General features: G+C 36.9%; 2 protein-coding genes and 2 pseudogenes across 6 annotated transcripts; 3 read left to right on the forward strand and 1 right to left on the reverse strand.

Moving 5' to 3' along the window:
* The first annotated feature begins 299 nt into the window (after positions 1-299).
* LOC148724023 (uncharacterized) lies at positions 300-6,923 on the forward strand (annotated as a pseudogene). Its single transcript, XR_015991664.1, has 3 exons — positions 300-1,566; positions 4,754-4,835; positions 5,780-6,923. The product of XR_015991664.1 is annotated as an uncharacterized LOC148724023 (transcript).
* On the forward strand, positions 1,686-4,389 carry LOC148724024 (netrin receptor UNC5C-like; annotated as a pseudogene). Its single transcript, XR_015991743.1, has 3 exons — positions 1,686-1,739; positions 2,132-2,650; positions 2,914-4,389. The product of XR_015991743.1 is annotated as a netrin receptor UNC5C-like (transcript).
* A 1,349-nt stretch (positions 6,924-8,272) lies between the features above and the next one.
* LOC111337473 (uncharacterized) lies at positions 8,273-15,027 on the forward strand. The gene is made up of 8 exons (XM_022943782.2): positions 8,273-8,515; positions 8,640-8,726; positions 9,410-9,463; positions 11,117-11,427; positions 11,670-12,133; positions 12,570-12,664; positions 13,142-13,187; positions 13,737-15,027. Exons 1-8 carry the CDS (start codon positions 8,495-8,497, stop codon positions 14,045-14,047), a joined length of 1,389 nt encoding a protein of 462 aa, XP_022799517.2. The 5' UTR covers positions 8,273-8,494; the 3' UTR covers positions 14,048-15,027.
* LOC111337472 (uncharacterized) lies at positions 14,308-20,060 on the reverse strand. Of its 3 annotated transcripts, none has more exons than XM_088733060.1 (6): positions 19,802-20,060; positions 17,976-19,275; positions 17,386-17,519; positions 16,511-16,714; positions 16,078-16,251; positions 14,308-15,604 (listed from the first exon to the last, which is right to left on the reverse strand). In XM_088733060.1, exons 2-6 carry the CDS (start codon positions 19,240-19,242, stop codon positions 15,584-15,586), a joined length of 1,800 nt encoding a protein of 599 aa, XP_088589186.1. In that variant the 5' UTR covers positions 19,243-19,275; positions 19,802-20,060; the 3' UTR covers positions 14,308-15,583. The 3 variants fall into 3 exon arrangements, 2 of the variants coding, with proteins under 2 accessions (XP_088589186.1, XP_022799514.2); XM_022943779.2 differs by lacking the exon at positions 19,802-20,060 and adding an exon at positions 19,393-19,772; XR_015991662.1 differs by lacking the exons at positions 14,308-15,604; positions 19,802-20,060 and adding an exon at positions 19,393-19,788 and having other exon boundaries at positions 16,111-16,251; positions 16,511-16,644.
* Between the last annotated feature and the right edge of the window lie 359 nt (positions 20,061-20,419).

Raw genomic sequence — 20,419 nt, forward strand, 5'->3', positions numbered from 1 at the left:
TTGACCACATGTGTAAGCATATGTGAAAAATGTTAATCAATACAAATAACTATAGAAAAGCTATCTCGAGGAAAGGTTGCAACCTATGTCAGTATAGAACCCAACATTTATTTTGGGCTTTCAAAATCCGCAAAACACCACTGTTTGTAACTGAAACTTATAACCTATACCGACGAACATTATAAGATAGTAGTGAAAGTTAGAGAAAGCACCAATCCTTTTTGTTAAGCACAGTTAAGTGAGCGTAAACCAATCACGTAGATTGTTGCCGGTAAGCATCAGTATTTAAGAGAGAGAGAGGCAATACTGACCCTCACTGGTTATTTATAAAGGGGTGTTTGGCAGACCGGTACCACCTCTAGCTCACTAACATGCTTGAAAAAGCTGAATGTTCCTCATGCTAAGCTTTGGAACGTAGTTGTTATATAGCTCCTATAAAGAAGTATTTCTTATTTGTTTACATCAGCATGGTCCTAAAATACATAATAATCACAGTGACTTTGCATTTAAATAGGTGTATTCTAGCTGTAACGATGACGAGTTTGAAATCGAAGATGTGTTTCACAACGTTTCTTGTTGAAAGTGCCCATCTTGTCCTCCTGGAATGGGTCTTACACCAAAATGTGGCAGTGTTGTTAATTACGGTGAAAAAATCGAATGCGAACCATGTAAGCTTGGAAAATTCTTCTCCCCTACTCATGATATCAGTTCATGCCTGCCATGTGGAATTTTCTCTGATCATGAAAACATCAAGAGGAACTATTCCCTGACGAGAAATTCACAGTGTGAAATGGCTGCGGCAAAGGGTTTTACTTTGAAAAACTAACTGGAGATTGTAAGCCTTGCTCGTTTAATTTTGCTATTCGTATCTTCCCAATTGTAATGTAAAAAATAACTTGGAGGAAGGTTGCAAAAAGGCATGCCGTTTTACAAAAAATGCGATGCCAATGCGATTGGCTGTCAATTACCAAAATGTGGAGAGGATCAATATCTTGTTGTAACCCAAGTACAAGGCAGTGCACACTGTGTGGATTGTAAAACCTTCCGAGCGGGAACATCACCCTTTCCACCATGTGGATATGGAACTAGAATAAAAAGCAAGTGCTCTCGCGGCAAAACGTTTTCTAACAAGCAAGGTAAACAAACTTGCAAGGCATGCTCTACTTGTTCAGTTGGACAGAAAGAACTAACACCCTTCAATCTGACACATGATAGGATTTGTGGTCAATGTGAAAAAGGATTCTACGGTAGTAAAGAAACAGGATGCAAGCCATGTTCTGCCTGCTGCAATGATAAAGACGACGTGCGAATTTCCGAGTGTCAAAATATGGCAAAAAAACAAACAATGTAGTTATACTGACCGATCCATCACTATCTGTCGAGAAAAAAATAGACACAGGAAAATTCCTCAAGTGAATTCCCCTATCGTTATGCTTTCGACTGTGGCCGGAGCACTTCTTATTATAATCTTGACATTGGTGATCAGAAAACGCGTAAAATGCCGCAGAAGTAATAGGCATCAAATAACTGATTCATCTGCTGCGTTGCTGTCATTTGTAGAGGAAGGTAAAGTTTTAATCATCACTTCTTTATAATTTATTGATGTAATGTTTTATTGAAAAGGTCAGTTGACAAAAATTTATCACAAAGGAGTATGCAAAATTCTTCACGGCTGCTTGTAAGCTATGAAAAAAAGGGGGCCTTTCATCACAAAAAAGTGCATACTGGAAGACTACAAGGTGACTCCAGGGTACTTTAAACTTTGGAATCAATTTTTCAAATAAAGGAAATTCCAGAGTACCTTTGTAACTCTACCATATTTAAAACTCATCCCTTTCCTTTCTTTAGCACCTTAGAGTGAATCAATAACATTGGAAGATCCAACAACTCATAGTTCATAAAAGACATTACATTTTGATATATCAGTGTTGGAAACTGTACGTTACATTTATTAATCTTAAACATAAGTGATTTCGTTTACCTATTACATAACCAAACCGCATGTATGCAGCACGTGTCTTATCGCCCCATATATGGTGCTGTTCCACGTGCTTACAATGAGATGTGTGTGTGTTTTCGTGAGAGTTGTGAGTGGGAGTTAATTGGAGTGTAATAGCAAAATCGAACCAAGAAAATAAATCGTGAGTACGCTAGCATTTGCACGTTTTCGACATCAAGTGTCTTGATCCAATTCAATGATGCAAGCTGTTTCTTCAATGATTCTCAAGGAATAAGACTAGAAATATGTTGCGATGAAAGTTTTATGCATCGTCAGTCAGATTAAGTACAACTAAGTCCTGTGATAAAATTTCATCCATTTGGGATGCAATTATCTGAACCAGTGCAAGTCAGAATACTTCATAGCGCTTTCGTATATTTAAGCAATAGCTGGGACATCAGGCTAAAAAGTTCTCTACCACACAAATAATCAATTGTATGGAAGCTAGAAAACAAGTTTCAAGTCCACAATAATGAAGTCAGCTCTCAAGTTGATAACCTTACCTCCTATGTAATCATCGGTACGTCACGTGATAACAACAAACCAACAAAGAAGCGCTTTCAATGTGCTGTTTTTGGTGGAGTGGGCACAGTTGGTGTGGACTGCACAGTATACTTATATGTTTTTGACGACAGTGAGTCATCATTTGAGGTATCTAGACATGAAAATTTTTTATAAACTGAGCAGGTTAGATTTTCCAAGCTTCTTCTCTCCTTAACCTTCCATTGGCTAAACGCGCTCTGTTATTAGGAAGATGCAAACAACAACAGCTTGGTAAAAAATGGTTACTTTCTTAAAACTGCAATGGGTGCAGATACATGCCAAGGGAAATATGCATTAACAATAACATTGAATCTTAAGGTTAGGATAAGGATTTAATTATTACAATCAATCGATTAAAAAAAATCTTCCAGAAAATCATGCAAGCAGAGAAATCAACCGGTAGAACCTTACTTGGTTACCCCCATGATCGAGATTATCAGGACTAACACCAAAGTAAAGATCTCAGTCAAACAACTACTAGAGAGATGGATTGTAGGAGAGACAAGACCAGAGGTACTCCTCAATGGTGCAGTGTATTAGTTAATACATTCTCATCCATTCAAGGCTCCTAGCCTCACTTCTCTTTTCAGAGCCTTTTAAAAGTGTGCTAACAAAAAAATGGTCTAAAGGAGAATTTTAAAATTCTTTATGGAAAGAAAAATCAATGCTTGTTTGCATTGAAAGAACTTCCTCCTATGTACAGGACACCTGCTGGATAAACTGATTGAAAATAGAATGATATTAAATTCACAATAGTTAGAAAAATGATAGTAATGTTATAAATAATTACAATAGTCACTGTGATATTTCATTTTGCACTAGGTCAAACAAATCTGGTTTAATTGCTTGAAAGGTGAATTTTATTACATTACGTTACATTACATAGGTTAATTGACCACTCCCCATAGGGGCATTTCAGGGTCAATGCCGAGCAACACCCGCCCATCCCACCCAGGGGAGGACATCCACCACACTGCCCCTGCAGTTCGCAACATGGATATGAATCAACCATGTATCCCATTAGTTCCTCAAATTGTATTATTTTACACACAATTTTTTCAATAATCCTTAAATGAAGTCAGAGGGAACTTACTTTTTCATGACAGTGGCAAATTGTCCTGCAGACGTCAGTCATTTTTGAAGTAACTGTCTCAGTTCACAAAGAGACTATAAGTCCTCCTCGGTTGTTAAGCAGTCTGATGTAATAATATTCACATGTCATCTGTATGCTTTTGTTTAATCACACAGTTCAAAACTCAAGAAAGTTTAAAGGAGTCTTACCAAATAGTTCCCGGAGCAACAATAGTTTAAACATGACAATGGCCGCATCAGAGACTTTCTTTGTATATTGGAACTTACTGCTGAAGATACAACAACAACAATTTGCACAGTTGCCTTAGTCAATAGATTTATTAGCTAACATGATATCTTTTATTATTATAATAATAATAATGATAATAAAGTCTTTATTAAGCATTCTAAACAACAAACGTGTTTAGTTACAGATATGAACTCAGCAAGTATAAAACTAATGAACTAACTAAATTACTAACTGACTAACTAATAAGAGAACAAACATCTATCAACAAAAGTCCTCTTGAAACGTTCAGTTCTGACAAGCGGGAGAATATAATTATGGCGCCTCTTACGTAGCGTAACCATTGGTCGCTTAGGTGGCAAAAGGTCGTCTAAAGCTGTTGTAAAATCGCTGTCGGTGATCTTGGCCCACAACTTCTTATCTTTTAGAATAATAATATTTTCAATCGAAAAAAGCTCTTTACAGTAGCCAAGCTTAAAAGCTCTCTTGAACAGCCTGTCTATGCGACTCAGATACTTATGATAATACGCGCAGCCCCATACTTCTACAGCATATGTTAATATAGGTAGAATAAGACTGATAAAAAGAAGATGAAGATTATCCAGCGGCAGTCCATAGAATTTACAAACACGTAAGATGTACAGGCGACTACTGGCTTTCGATATAATATTATCAAAATGTAAAGCCCAGTTACACAGTTACATTATGTATCTTAGCAATGACATTTGTGGGAATTGATTTTTGCAACTCTGAAGATCTTAAATCCAATGTGTCTTTCGTAGATTTTATATGAAAAGGCCTAGGATACAATCATGTCATATATGATACCTACGTGATAAACTAAATACTTTGCTCAATTGCACAGTTTTCACTTTCTGTTTCCTTCTTTGCAGAATCCATATGGAAAGTTTCAAGGGCACCAACCAGGATGTGGTAATGACAGTTATCCAATAGTGACTGGGAGAAACTTGTATGGTAAGACCACAATGACTTTAGAACTGAGTTATTAGTACTTAACATCACAATTTAGCTACCTTGGGAAGCCAATGATAGTTATCCACCTCTTGCTTGATCAAAAAATTGAAATTTTGAAATGAAGTGCTATTTTTCTAAAACTTAGTATTTCTGGACTACAGATTTTACATTTTAACTCCAATAGCCACAATGTGAACATAGCATAACATAAGCATAAGCCGTTCTGAAGTTATAAGTCGATATGTGTGTATTCATGAAATCTGATTCCTACAAAAGTTATAACTCTTAGTTATCAGCTCATCAAGGGAAACCCGTATGAGGTGGTATATTATGGGTGTATTCATATTCACATATATCCTGATAGTGCATGTATCAATCATGTACTAGTGTTAGAAAGCTCCCCTTCTTAATAATTTCCTTCCTCTTTCCTAAGTTATACTTTCTATAGTAGAGGCTTTCATTCTCAACTGAGTAAACCATGTTCAACGAAGATTTATTAAAAAAAGTTGTGAAAGAAAGATGTAAAAATTAAAAATGCCAAAAGTTCGAACATTGATTAATTAGGTACATCTAGTCTTTTAATGTCGTTGAAAAACTGGTCTTACTGGTGGAAGAAATCCAACACAAGTATCTGTGTACATTTGACCATCTCCCAATTAGACCACCCAGGGTTTCACATTGGATGTTAGAAAGAAGTCTTCCTTTCCACTACGAAAAGGGAGAATTCGCTAAAATGGCATGTAGACAAGTGAGAAACTTGGAGAGAAAATTAAGTTTTCAAAAGTGTTTATTTAAGATTTTGAGGATGTAGCTCACTTGTTTTTTTTTTAATTGAAATTTTTGCAATTTACATCATTCCGAGACAAATTCATTCATTGCAATGTAACTTACTTCCAATAAGTTGCCTTAAGTCAGCTGATTGATGCCATTTTACTCCCTTAAAGATCCATTCATCAACCAAGACAAAACCATCACCTTGCCTGAAAGATCTCCCAGAAGAGGCAATTGACGCTTTTTGTGAGAAACTCGATATGCCCCTGAAGGGAGTTGGCAATTGGAGGCATGTTGCAACATGCCTTGGATTCACTGAGGAAGAGATTCAGATTTTCCGAAATGAAATGTTGACTCCGGATGGAAGTCCTTGCACCCTTATGTTGAAAGCACTGATGGTGAAGTCACCTTAGTTCACTGTGGCAGAATTTGTGCAAATTCTGCAAGGCAGGAGAATTCTGCGCTTTGATGCTGTGGAGGTTCTTGAGCCCTATTTACACAGCTATAGAGAATGATCTTTACAACAATGAAGAGATATTCCGTAACTTCACTTTTAGACGGACCTGTCGAACTTTCTGGCTTATGTATTGCAAACACGGATTGACAAAAAAAGTGAAAGAAATAATAAAATATATAAGAAAATAAGGATTTCCCAAGAGCACTAGCGTAAACAAACTATTTGTCTGAAAATAAGCTTATGACACAATTTGAAAGAGAACTTTTTGAAAATGAACGAAATATTTATTTTATAAAAAAATTCCAAAAAAACTCCTATGAAAGCTTAAATTTTCTGGCAAGTTTATCGTTTTCGCAGCCAATATCACGTATGCTGACTCTCTCAAATTATTCGGTAGTCTCCTGGAAAAAACAAAAGCAAAAATAAAAAAAGAAGCAAATCTTCTGGTCTCCGTTACGGGTTATCAACTATCCCCTATAAAAGCGAACTCAGATCATCAGTTCCTCATTGAAACCTAATATCTGGTTTTACGTCAAATCTTATTGCTCTTGTCTTTATTGCATATTGCACGCACTCACCTTGCTTCTTCCTACAATCCAATTCTTTGCAAAATCCAGTATTAGCAATAATCCAGATCAGGTTTTCTCAATGGACTCGCTCAGACAGGATTCAAACAAATGTAAGTTTAAAAATAATCTCAAAATCCTCTTATTGTTCTCGAAAACAACTCTTGGTTTGGGGTGTGCAGGATAGAATTAAAAGGCGCCACGCTCGTTGAAGATATTTACCTGGCTGGAATTAACCACTGGCACCTATGTCGTAGGAAACAAGCAGCAAAATTCTGTAAAACAATTTCAAGAATAAAGGAACGAAATGTAGAATAGAAAAGAACAGTTTATCCGTATTATTTTGATTATGCAGCCACACGTTATAAAAGGTGCTATCGAAAATAATAATAATAATAAAAAAAAAAAACGTGCGCGTGATGTCAAACCAGCGGTTACGGATTTTGTGGTTAGTACTTGGTGTAATCCTTAATGTAAGTTAATGAATACAAATGACCTTGTATTCCCATATGTTCTTCTGCATTGATGCATATTTGAAGGATTTCAGCGATCGAGTACCTACAATTTTGTGTCCATGACTGCTGGACTTTGGCTCATACGTAATTGTTATGTATGGGAACATAATATATCCCGCCATGTCTTTTTCCAAAAGTTCATTCTCCTATATATCCCGAGTTCCTTGGTTCAAAGTAACTCTTTCCAATTTTAAAGAAGTTAAAGAAAAAACCTCAAGGAACAAGAGTTCCCAATTGAAAGCAAATTTAGCTCCTGAACGTCTAGATATGTCACTGCATAACACCTGACATACATAACTTATCTACGTGGATTCATGTTATTCTCTTACAATACCATATTCCCCAAGAAATGTTTTTAGTCCTGAAGCCCAAACAGAAGGATTACAGAAACAATGATAAATAACCGTACAAAGTATTGGTAATATTGCCTCTTGAGGCTATTTGCGCGCTCTTCTGCCCTTTAGAGGTTAAGCAGTGCAGTGATACGAATCATATTTCTCATGGCTCTTTTCCAATCCCGAGGAGTCCAAAGTACAAAAAGTCATATTAAACCGCTTTCGAGGACAAAGATTCAACACATTTCAGAAACTACGGGAGCTTCACAACATCTAGTGCTGTTGATTCACACCGATTTTTTTCCGGGCAAGACTTGCAAGAGTTGCAATACCATTTCCCCACGGAATCAGCGCCAGCTGTTGTAAATATTAGCGCCTGTCAGAGCAAGAGTGTTTCTACTATTCCTTTTATCTCATTAGATGTCTGGGCCTGTACCGAGAAAGAGCGTGCTGGTGAATAACGTGTAAATATTTGTGTGGTTTATTCACTTCGTATTTCTTTATGTCAAAGCACCTCGAAGAATTTTACGCGACCTTGAAGAATGCCTGTCCATTCCGACGAAGGCGAAGAGAATTCACTGCGATTCAACGGGTTTCTAAGGATCTATAATCATTCTCACCAGCCGGGAATTTTCCCGCCAAATTCCTCATCGGTCACAAGCAATTCATGTGACCGGCTATGCGCCCTTGGATGAACTTGGGATCAAAATAAGACACGTTATTTGACTGGACGGTCAATATAAACAGATTCAAAGAACCAATAAGGTAAGCGTACCATAATGTAAACAAACTTTAAAGACTGCAATTCGTTTCATTCACTATCTCGCTCTTACGCCGCGGGATTTGACAATTTAGATTTTTCTAAAAGACTATTTTTTCTCCGCTTCTTCAACTTTTGGATCGAGTTAAAAATCATCTCACAGAATAATGCAAAATGGATTTGTCACGAGCTTTGCGCTTGATGACTTCTTCATAGCAATCACTTCGGTGGAGACTTCGAACTCATTGAAAAATCATGATGCACTCAGGGAAAATGGTGAGAAATTTGCTGCATGTTTCATTATTAAAGGATAAGTTCTAATTCCTGCGGGAAATTTAGTCGGCAAATCTCAGAAAAACGTAGTACAATTGTTCTGATAGCGACTTCCTCGTTCGTTTAGGGGGTTAGGAGAAAGAGTCACTACGCAATACCACAAAGACCACGACAGTTCGCTAAACGCAGATATGTTTCGCGTTCTTACTTAAAGGTAAGAAAATTCTTTAAGATGTTATGGCTATGTTGTTCTTCCGTCGTTAAACACTATCAAACACTTTTTCTGTGTGTCAAATCTTAATTACGTCAAAGTAGGTTTATAAAAGCTGTATTTTGTCGCCGAATGTTACAAAAAATGTGCTGCGTAATCACATCGATTAACAAAATGCGTTTCTCAACCAGCCAACCAGGTTTGCTAGAGTAGAAGAAATCTTCATAATTATGAACAAATTTTCATTTTAAGAGGTCTTGGTAAACTTCACCCCATTTGAATTTAAGAGAAAATTTTTTCAAGACCTGCCTCAAACACGGTTTTATCAATTACAGGCTAACACCACAACTGTCATAAGAGTTGATTTAGGTACAATTCGAGACCAAATCTAATCCAATTTTTCCTCGCCAACTCACACAATACTAGCTTAGCGAATACGACATTCCTTTCCGATATAAATGATCAAAATCGTACGTTTGTTTCATCAAAACCATCGTATCAAAAATGGTTCATAAAATTGAATATTGCATCAGCTATGATCGCATTTGAATAACTTCACGACACAACCAAAACATAATTAACATTCATTGTTTGAGTTTGGGAAAACAAAAGAGTATTCAATAAGGTACGTCAACCTTAGCACATACGTTAAAACATCTTCAGTCATTTATAACTTATTTTGGCAGTTACTTGGGATAATAGCTGCGGTCTTCTGTCTTCTTCCTGTGGTTTCTCCAAAGGTAAGATTTTTGTAGTTAGAATTTCATGGACATTTATTCGTGTGCGGGCTGTAAAAATTACCATCACCTTTGAACAGCATCGTATCGTTAAATAGATTACATAACAAACTTCAACTCATACCACTAGGGCAGGATTTTAAAAACTACACTTCTAGAAACGAGAAAGTTTTTCACACTAAGCAATAACCGAAAATCGAAAGTAAAAGAACAGTTCAAACTCTTATGTTCTAATTTCCTTAAGTATAAACAGCACAGCAAACTAAAATATTCAGTTTGGAAGGGAGAAATACAAAACTGTAGCTCCTTTGGGAAAGAAAATTGTCCACATTGAACTTCATAATTTCGTAGCACATTTATTCGGTAGATTTAGGCGAAATAATTTGGAAAAATATTAAGTCCGTAAAGCACAGCGACCTCAAATTTTTCGTAAATTTAAGAGTTTTGCCTCTTTCTTTTCACGGCGAAAATATAGCCTGAAAACCCCTCGGAAATTGAATCTACAATAACAACGAGGCTGTAAATAGAACCGGATAGTTAAGTTACTCGTGTCTACTTCCCTCGCTTTTGCTCGAAAAAAAACCACCATAATTTGAACAAGTACGGTTCCAAGCTCTCTAAATAGACTAAGGATGAACTTCTTATTAATAGAATTCTTAATTAAACATAATGGTGATTAAATGAAAACTGATGAAAAAGCATCGATTCACATTTGTTTACACTTTTTCAGTAGACGCAAACACGTGCGAATCCTCATAAAAGATCGTTTACCTTAAATTCTTTGCTTTCAATTTTAAGCTTCGAGTCCAAATAACCTTTTCAATCAATTGAAAACCCTCTTAGGTTGTTATTCTCCTCAAAAACCATCTTCAGATCTTTGAGGCTAGGAGAGGCCTATCTGATTGTGATCCGCCATATTGAAATGTCATGCGAGATGATATTGTGTGTTCACGTAGGCTACACTTAACTGTTCAAGCTCAAATATGACCAAGCAACTTCCTGTGTAAACATTTGCATTTAGGGTCGGAGGTAAAAAAACGTTTGAGTTGTTTTTCCTCCCATGGAAGCTAAAATAATCCCTTTGCCCTAGCGGCGGTTACTTATTCATTTATTGGATTGATACACACCTTGAAAATTGACAGGATCATGAGCAGGTAGAACAGGCTAACAATATGATCATAATTCTATTCAAATGCATTGTACGTCAAGTGCCTCGAAATAAAATGAAGTGATTCCTGTTCTGCAGAAGTATGGTTTCACAAAACGGGAAAACGGCACATGTTTGCTTCATAGGTGTCTCCAGATGACAGTTAGATGTGGCCTACATGGCATATGAGGTGATCTACTTCGATTACAAATGGCAGAACTCGAGTGAAAATCCGATGAACTTCTTCCGATTTTCAAAAGAAACTCTTATGATGCATTTGCAGAATCGTACACAACAACATATCCGCATAAACCCATTTCTCAAATTATGCATAAGGCTATTTGATCAAGAAAATAGTGAAGAAAACAATAGCTCACCTTTATGACTCAAGCTTTTTTTCACAATGGAATGGAATTATGTGAATCTTTCCTCGTACTCAAAGAGACTACTTTACCCTCCGCCACTTAGTGTCATACCTTTTTCTTAGTTTTTTTTAATTATTTTCCCAGCCAACGCCAAATCAGCCTTGCAAACCAACCCAGCACTGGGTTGAAAAGGAAGATGGCTCACGCCATTGTATAGATTGTGGAACCTGCCCAGAAGGGCAAGGTCTCTCAACAGAGTGTGGTACTTCTGAACTGCTGCGTTTTAATACCATGGTTACCTGTGTGCCATGCACCGGAGGAGTTTCATTTTCCAGATATAAAGATTCGTCACAATGCATTCCTTGTGCATCCTGCTCCAATGGTCAGGTGGTGGATCAAATCTGCTCGCCAGAGCAAGATATTAAGTGTGCAAATAACTGCTCTAGCAAGGACAGGTACAGTTGTCATTATTGGGATTATAATTGTTTAGTGAACAAACCCGAACTGAGTTGTTTGTAATAATTTTGTTTACCTAAGTCTTTAGTTTCATTGCTGAAATAGGTGAGACTGTGGGAATTATTAAAGCAAATCTACCGTTAGTACTTATCTTAAAGCCAGCGAAGATTTTATATAATTTTTTTTACGTTAGTTGGTATGCAAGCGATGCAATGTTAAAGTTATTATTTATACTGGTTAGGTATTATGACGAGGACATGGGAGACTGTTTAAAGTGTTCAAGATGCTGTGGCCGTGATGATACAGATGTGGTCGTAAATGAGTGCCAAGAGAAGTTGGGAGCTGGCTCAAACATGGTCTGTTCATTTGATAGCAGTGTGAACCGCTGTGATGACACAACACCTCAACCAACACCCAGTACAAGCTATGTCAGCCCTGAACATGACGGTCCTTATAGCACTCAAAAGAATGATCCTTCCACCCAAAAGAGTGATCATTCCACTGAAGCGAAGCCTCAGGACAACCTAGTAGTAATCGTTATTCGTGCTGTGGTGATAACGGTTGTTTTAGTTGTTTGTTTATACTTTTTCAAGAAGAGACTGGCAAAGATGTTAAGTTGGTGTAATCGTGCTGTTGAAAACGAAGACCATCACAATTCTTTAGTAATGAAGGGAAAGTTAACCTCTCAACCTAAAGAAACTGCTGGTAAGGATACAAAGCTATCATCGTTTGCGTTCCCACTGATGATATTTACTTTTGAAATGTTGAGCTTTCTTACAAGCTCAAGAATAGAATAAGTAGAACATGGTGACTGAATTGCACTGAAGTGTATATGTCAGAATCTCTTAAGAATTATTTGCTCCGGGTAAATCGTAATCGTGTTAACTTGGTTATTTTAAAAGTGACCAAAAACAAAGATCATTCAAATCCTTGATAATTAACTTCCATACAATGTCTACGTCTTTGCAATCATTTCTGGTCGTTTTATTCAACAAAGCTGCATTTTATCAAATTTAATACATTCTGGAGAGAAATGGGAATATAACGCCTCCAGTCAAGTAGTTTCTCTGTCTTATGTTGATATCAAGTAACTAAAGAATGATGCAATTATTCAATTCAATTGTTCTGTTTTTTCATTTAGAAAACTCATGCCGAAACGCAAGGGAGAAGGACAAATCAAATAAGCTTGGAAAAGCTCTTACAGATTCTAATGAACCCTTACTGCATTTAGAGGAGGTATATTAAAAAGATCATTGTTTTACCCCTAAATACGTAGATTAACTTTATAACTGGTACATGTAGGATATGTGACAAGCTTGGATCGTTACAGGTATTCATATGTTACATGTATATATGTGTATGTGTGTGTGTGTGTGTGTGTGTGTGTGTGTGTGTGTGTGTGACCATTTCATATTTGACGAGACTTAGCAATTGTTAAATCAGTCAAATCACCGCATATGTCCAGACCTTTAAACGTTGCTTTGATACAGAAGTAAAGACTTTATTAAAGTATCACATCACCAAAGATGAGTATGTAGATGTCAAAACTGGATCAAGGTAAATTTAAACATGCACACTAAAGAGAACATCATGCTTGAAAAACTAGTTACGAAAATTGTCCTGCACAATAGCAGCACTCTTTAATGCCCTATCTGAATGAAACTTATATAAAAATACTTGGTAGTCGATTGTTTTCTTTCTTTATTACCTTAGGGTATTGTGGAAGACTTGGAAGACGCTCAAACCAGTGAAAAAAAAGGTGTGATTGACATTAAGTTTAATTCGTAGTCTTAAAGGTTAACCCTCGATTGTTTTTGATAACTGGAATATCTCTTGACTGTCACCACACCGTCATACCACAAAGTTACCGAAGCCATCAGGGACGAGGCAGTGTTATCCTAAGTTATTATTTGTCGAGTTACAGGTGCGAGTTTTCTCATCGTTATTATTTGTATAAGCTAATAGTTTGAAATAATTCAAAGTTGAGACAAAGTCAATCCAGAGGACGAGAGAAATTCCTGGAAACCGTTTACTATTTTAAGAGTGTTATCACTTGACACTTGACACTAAAACGATTAAGTTATTTTCTCTCTTGTTCTATGCGTGATGGAAATCTAGGGCTTATAAACAAATTAATAGATTGAAGAGTGGAAAGCTTTCTGTTCGGTTGGAAGTACATGTGAGATGATAATTTTTTTGAGAGGGGGAGGGGGGAAGGGGAGAGCCAAGAAGACGAATCTTCTATATACTGCTATCGTGGTAGTTGTCTGTAATGTCGTCTTTGTTTGATTGTTTCTCCTTGGTTTAGATTCGAAGCTTCTTAGCAGTTTGTTGGAGTGTGATTCTTACCAGTTCTTAAAGAAAATCTGTGAGTGTTTGGATACAGCTATGGCAGGCCGAGACTATCGTGATGTCTGTTTTCACTATGGCATCAATCGTTATGAGATTGCCTCAGTTTTGGAGAAGGAGAGGGATGGGCCATCTAGAGCCCTTATTGACAAATTGGCAACCTCACATTTACAGCTAACAATAGCTGACTTTGTAAGTGTGGTTAGGAATGTAGCAAAGAGAGGTGATGTTGCTAAACTGCTAGAGGAATATGATTCGCAGAGGGAATGAGTGGCAAGGCTTTGTTTTGTTTTGTTTTTTTTGTAATTATTGGTCAGCCTACTTCGCTCTTACTGAGGGCTAAGACTTGCGACCCAAGTCTGCTTTGGATTATAATACTCTTTACTTTGGCCAATATACTTTATCAATTCAGTCGATAAAGCAAATTATCTTGTGGTAGCCCCACTTACGCAGCACTTCAGTTTCGTGAGAAACTTACCCCAATATTCTAAATAGTTGTCTAGTATTTTGTAGAATCTTTTCGATGTTGATCAATCTTTAAGACATGTTTTAATCAGCATGACGTAAGTTTCATACATGTGTCGCATAAAATTTGAACGTGATAGCTGTCTCTATACCTAAGCCCCAAATGCAAAATTTTAGTAAACCAACTGTTAAAAACCATAAAAAATCAAATTTTTCTAGAAGACTTTCTTAATTTATGTTTCAACGGTCATATCTATAGTCACTATGTTGCATTTTTTGTATTTTTTTTATATCGAAAATATTTTTAAAATGTTCGTTTTGTATTATGGACAATGTTTCTTTAACAATCTTAAAATTTGAGATTTAATTTTAGTTTTTTTTTTGCTGTGCAATATTAAAGTACATATATGTTCATTTATTAATAGTTAATTCAATTTAAAAAACCAACATTCCAAGTTGTGTCCCCAATTAGCTTCAAGCTAAATACCCCTGATACATTATAAAGTTTATTATCATTATTATTTTAAAAGGCAGCGAAAGCTGAAAATTCACTTAAGATATTTTGAAGTGTGATGGCTTTTCCTTCGACTTTCATGATCAAGGTTTTTTTTATTCACATTTCTAGTGCAATACATTTTCTTATTGATTTAAGAAGAGAGTTTGTGGCAAACATTTGTTTTTTACTCTTCGTAAAATTGTCAGTATTTTGCCTAACAGCAAATAAATTCCCATGTTGTGCTAATTAGGAGAAGCAAAAAAAGCAATAAAATGTTCATAAAATATTACTTTTATGTAGTTTTCTATTCTTCTTTGCTCATCATTTATCTTTTTAATATAACCCACATGTTTACAGCATTGCATTCTTTCATTCCCTTCCTTTCGGTCTTTACTTTCAATCTCTCATATGTCTCCTTTGATCTTATCTATTCACATTTTTTTCAGTCTTGCCAAATATCAACTTAAATTCGCTGAAGAAGACACTCAGTCAAAATAAACCTCATCAATCACTGATTTTCACTAAACGTCTTTGATAAAATAACAGTCAACAAATAATTGCGGCAGTAAATTCTGTTTAGAAACTTATTATATGCCAGAAGTGCTATAGGCTAAAAATGCTAATAAGATACCAGGTAACCACGGTATTCTGTCTATTGAGAGAGTAAAAAAGCAATTACTGAAGACACAAAAAGTGATAACTGTTTACAGTAGATTTCCAACGAATTTTGTATTTAGTTACCCTTTGCTACTTTTTTCTCCCAGTTTCGAATTCTGGAACCATAACAATATTGATGACACTTCTTCTTGGCTTTGAACACAAATCGCTCAGATTCACAGGAAGACTTAATGGTTTTGTCGGCAAGACTGAAACAAGACAAATAAATTAAAAGGGAAAAGATAATTAAAAGAAGTTTGGTCTTTATGGTTAGGACTCAAACTAGCAACTATTTAGGATAGGGATTTGGTCCTACATCTGACCGCTAGAAGTATGAACTGAGGCTAATTAAATTGTGAGGAAAAATGAATCGAGCTCTCTTCACACCGCATGAGGAAGACTGGTTCAACAATAGCAGATTTGAACAATTTAATTTGATTGATATTTTTACATATTATGATCGTGTAGTTAAATGCCCTTGTTTTGGTATGGAAAACATAATACCAATCATCATTTTGTCAGTAGCTCAATAATTATTATTATCGTTATCAATGCCATTGTCACTTTTATCGTTACCATTAGAATCTTGATCACATTATCACTATTATTGGTAGTACTATTATTAATTTCATTATGTTTGTTTTTACTTCAGGAGTATTATATTTGTTGAGCATTAAATTACCAATATTGGGAGAAGCATGTTTTGAGTTATTTCCCCATATTCCGTGGTAATCCTTATGTGTCCTTCGCATAATTTGCCCACCGGACCAATGAACTCCACATCCAATCGTGCTTCAGCCCCAGGTGACTGCAAATATGGCTGACTCATACGCCGTATCTGATGCACAGTTATAACCTAAAACGAAGGTTGTAAATAATTTGAAAAAACTCCTGAGTAACCAGGAGCAGTAACAGTATAGCATTACTGTATTTCGGGTTTTTTCGGCAGTTAACATTGTATATCCATCGTGACAAGACTAAATGGATTAAAATGAATACAGCGAAATAGGACATGTTGTAGCCTCCTCTATCGCTAGAAAGAAACATGACTGGAGACATTATTAGCTTGTGAAAAACTACCCAGAACATCGAAAAAAGAATCACCCGAGACTTACTTGTTCCACCATATCTGGGTTAATTATTCTCAAGTTCTGTTGTGCTTGCCCCAACATTTGGAACTTAATTTTCACTTGGTCTTCTATAAATGCATGATTGAACCAGCGAGCACTTCCTTGCAGGCCGTTGTATTCTACACAAAAGGGTAGATGCTTAGCAGTCAACTGTGCTTCTATTCTGTTGACCAGGGCATAGATTTCTCCCTGAAAAGGTTAGACAGTGAGATAACAAAATTCTTTCTGGAGCCCGCCAGCATGGTGAGAAAGTGCAAATTGTTATTTATAAAGTGTAAATGTTATAAGGAGACATCCTAATCTGTGAAACGCGATTGACATATCAAGAACACTTGTGACAGAATCTTGATTTAATTCATAAATAATATCTTAGAAAAAATATTGACTGATGCTTCAAATATCCTACAATTTAAGGTTCCATCCCATAGGTTTTATTTACATCAATTTTTCAAAATCAAATACGAATTTACAAGCAGCAGTTTTGCTCGATAGAAACTCAATGATCTATCTGAACAGTCAGTTGAAATAAATCCCCATAACTTCAGGGGGAGGGGGCTGAAATGTTAGACTAGTTTTTCATTCTTTTGATGGTAGTTTTTCAAACTGCAGAGGAACGCTATGTAATAATATTTTGATGGGGTCAGACTTAAAAAAAACGTGTAATCATAATCATCGGAGACGCCTTTATAAGTGCTGATGTCTTTGGCTAGAAAGTCAAATAATATTTTTAGGTCGTTTCTTAATTGGTAGTGACTACCCTTCAGTTTATTGTCTAGTACATAATAATTATGTGACTTCTATTTAGGAAAAAAATAGATATGCCTCCCATTCAAATGAAGGAGACTATATAGTAATATTACCTGAGTGAATTGTTCGGAAGCTAATAAGTGAATTGAAACAAGCACTTCATCTGCAAAACCACGCTGTCTTGCTAAGAAAAACAGGGCTGTATTTATTCCCTGGAACGGATCTTGCATAGACAATCCCGCAAAGTCTGTGTGAAAACAAGCAAACACATCATTGCTAATCGAAGAAATCAAGAAAATACAACTTAACCTTTAAATAATAAATCTTCGTCACTATTGCCGCTGTTAGCTGTGTCGTCCAGCAAATCGTTATGACAGCCTAGCATAACACGCAGCACTCTTTAAAGCTATGCGACTGATCGTATTAATGAAAAAACTGAACTCATGGCTTGCATGTTAATTCGATGCTAGTAAAAGGGGTAGTATTTTGTACATCTACGGATGAGACTGATCAACTCAGAAATCTTTACAATGCGCATGCAAGAGCACAAATACATGTAATTAAACACGACCAAAACTAAAACATACCCTAACGTGTCTTTGGAATTACTAAGCCATCGAGCTGAAATATGCAGCTCGTGGTGTTGACGAGAACAACACGGATGAACTCGGGTTTTTCAGGAAATTAGAAATGTTAGACTCACCGTGAACAGGACCTCTTCTTTTCCATTTTCTTCCGTCGCTTCGGCCTGTCACAAGAGCTGTGCTTTTCCAAGAACTGGTGGTCTCCTCGGTAGAAATATTTTCTCCGATTGTTAATATGGGGATATCATCCTCCACCTTACTGTGAAACGTTCGATTCCATTCACTAACTGAACGTGACTGCATTGGTGTGAAAGGAATTTTCTGACGAACTCCATCGTCAGTCCTGTCGATCCGAACTTGTTGAAACCTATTAGCATGAACTTTTGCCGTTTTCTCGCCTGTAAATAACTTGGCTCCCATTTCTCTTCTATTGAAAGCACTTTGTAGTTGACCCTCTCGTTCCTGGGGAAATGGGCTTCGTTGCACCAAATCCAAGGATGCAAAATCTCTTCCCCTGTGGCTTTTATGTCCTCCGCTGCTGATCCGACCTTGTACCAAAGCGTTCTCTTGCCTACCTGTGATGATTTTGATGCTATTGTTTGCTCCTTCTTCTTGAAAAGAATAATCCATCGCTCCAATACCATCTGCTTGATTCGGGCGAACTCGCGGCCTGACAGATTCATCCAACGTTCCATCGCTTCGATCATGACCGTCTCCTTTACCGAAGGTACTCTGTATTTGATTCCCGCGTGTTTGGGGTAGTGAAATTTGTTGCTCTAAATCCAACGACCCTGAATATTTTCTCTGGTGGTTTTCATGGCTTCGACCGTGGATCTGAACTTGTTTTGAAGCATTCTCTTGCCTAGTAGAGGCTAATTTAACTGCTCTTTCTACATGACCCTCTTTTACACTGAAGCTACTCTGTATTTGAGCATTTAATACCCTGGGCTGTGAACTTCGTTGAAGTATATCTAAAAACATTCCTGCTCTTCTCTGTTGATTAACATGACTTTCTTCATCAGCAGTGGCTATTTGAATGATGCTGTGGCCTTTTCCTTCCAGAACGGAATTCTTCGCCGCTTGAATCTCGACACTCAGGGGGAAGGAGCTTTCTTTGGTACATTTTGAGAGCAACTCTTTGCTTCTGTTATGACCCTCCTCGCCTTCATCATCTCTTTCAGAGAGTTTACTTACACAATTTTCTCTACTTGCGTGGATCTTCTTGTCGTCTATACGGGAACGCTCCTTCTTCACTTCATCTAAGAATTCAACAGGCTCGTTTGATTCCGATTTAGGTCGGTTGAAAGGGCTTATTAGCGGTTCTGCAGCAGAAACTTTTAGTTTTACCTCTCCATCTTTTTGCTCTCGACGAGATTCTTCATCCATTTGAATGTGTCCGTCATCTTCTTCTTCTCCTGTCTTAAAAATGTAGAGAGGAGGCTCATTTCAGAATAGTGACAGCCGTCAAATGAGAAAATGGTCGCTTAAATTGGCGACAGACATGTTTCGTTTTGAAACTTGTTTTGATTTACTTACTGAATTGGTTCTTTCGTCAGAGGTTGCCATTACCACGAGGCTTACGATCACAAACTAAACCTTTGCACTCTCGATTGAATATAATTGTGTTATTTTTAGACTTTGGACTAGAATCATTTGAGTTGTCAAAAAAAAAAAAAACGTGAGTGATTGGGTATGATAAATACAGCATTCTCGTTATATTATTTGGACCTTATTCTCAATTTGTGTCGAAATCGTCGACCGTGTCCCTGAGTCCTTCCCTGACAGAAAAAAATAAGCGGATAGCGTAGCCCAGGCGACCCTTATTATATGTTTTAGACAACGTTTGAAGGAATTCAGAGACGTGTGCAACCTATTGTCTGTATGTCGTCGAAAAATTTGTCTTAAAGTGTGATGTGACACAATTTAGAAAATTGGTTTCTCTTACGTATGTATCGCTGGGTTCCTAGGTCTAATAATAAGCCTACAGGCTTTGCTTAGGCAAATCAGTCAAGCCCCAACATGCTTGGAGAGGTAAATGTTGCATCAAACCTGCCATACACTACGTACAACACGGGAACGCGTGATTCTTGCAGAAAACGTCATCTCCCAAGATACAATTTCCATATTTTTAGGGCAAAAGAAGTAGGATTACACAGACTAATTAAAAGCGTTCAAAATATTGAAAACCTTGGTGTGTGACTGTTCGTGCACGCTGTTGTTCGCAGAACTGACCAAACCATATAATACAAGGAATCATATTTCTTTTGACTCCTTCCCCTGAGTCCCGTATTTTGGGTTCAAAGTACAATAAGTTGATTTAAAGGTCTTTCGGAAACAGAGACTCGTCACAATTCACAAACTACGGGAGCTTTACGAAGTTAAGTGCTATCTCTTGATTCACAAGGACTGCTGGCAAAACTTGCAAGAAGTATGGGATCACTTTACGGCGAAATTACTGCCGGCTGCCATCGTCAATATCAGCGCCTGTCAGGGCAAGAGAGTTTCTAATTTCTTTTATTCCGCTCGGTCTCTAGCTCGATCTCCTGCCCAAGATCAGAGAAGA

The sequence above is a fragment of the Stylophora pistillata genome, chromosome 9 (genome assembly GCF_964205215.1).
Source record: "Stylophora pistillata chromosome 9, jaStyPist1.2, whole genome shotgun sequence".
Lineage (NCBI taxonomy): Eukaryota > Metazoa > Cnidaria > Anthozoa > Scleractinia > Pocilloporidae > Stylophora > Stylophora pistillata.

Excerpts from the sequence above, each read along its gene's own strand:
- LOC111337473 (XM_022943782.2), top strand. The coding sequence starts at position 8,495 with ATGATGCACTCAGGGAAAATG. Across the intron at positions 12,665-13,141 it reads CCTTACTGCATTTAGAGGAG|GGTATTGTGGAAGACTTGGA; the intron begins GTATATTAAAAA and ends TTATTACCTTAG. Across the intron at positions 13,188-13,736 it reads TCAAACCAGTGAAAAAAAAG|ATTCGAAGCTTCTTAGCAGT; the intron begins GTGTGATTGACA and ends TCCTTGGTTTAG.
- LOC111337472 (XM_022943779.2), bottom strand. The coding sequence starts at position 19,422 with ATGGCAACCTCTGACGAAAGAACCAATTCA. Across the intron at positions 17,520-17,975 it reads AAGAAGAGGTCCTGTTCACG|ACTTTGCGGGATTGTCTATG; the intron begins GTGAGTCTAACA and ends GTTTTCACACAG. Across the intron at positions 16,715-17,385 it reads CTTCCGAACAATTCACTCAG|GGAGAAATCTATGCCCTGGT; the intron begins GTAATATTACTA and ends TAACCTTTTCAG.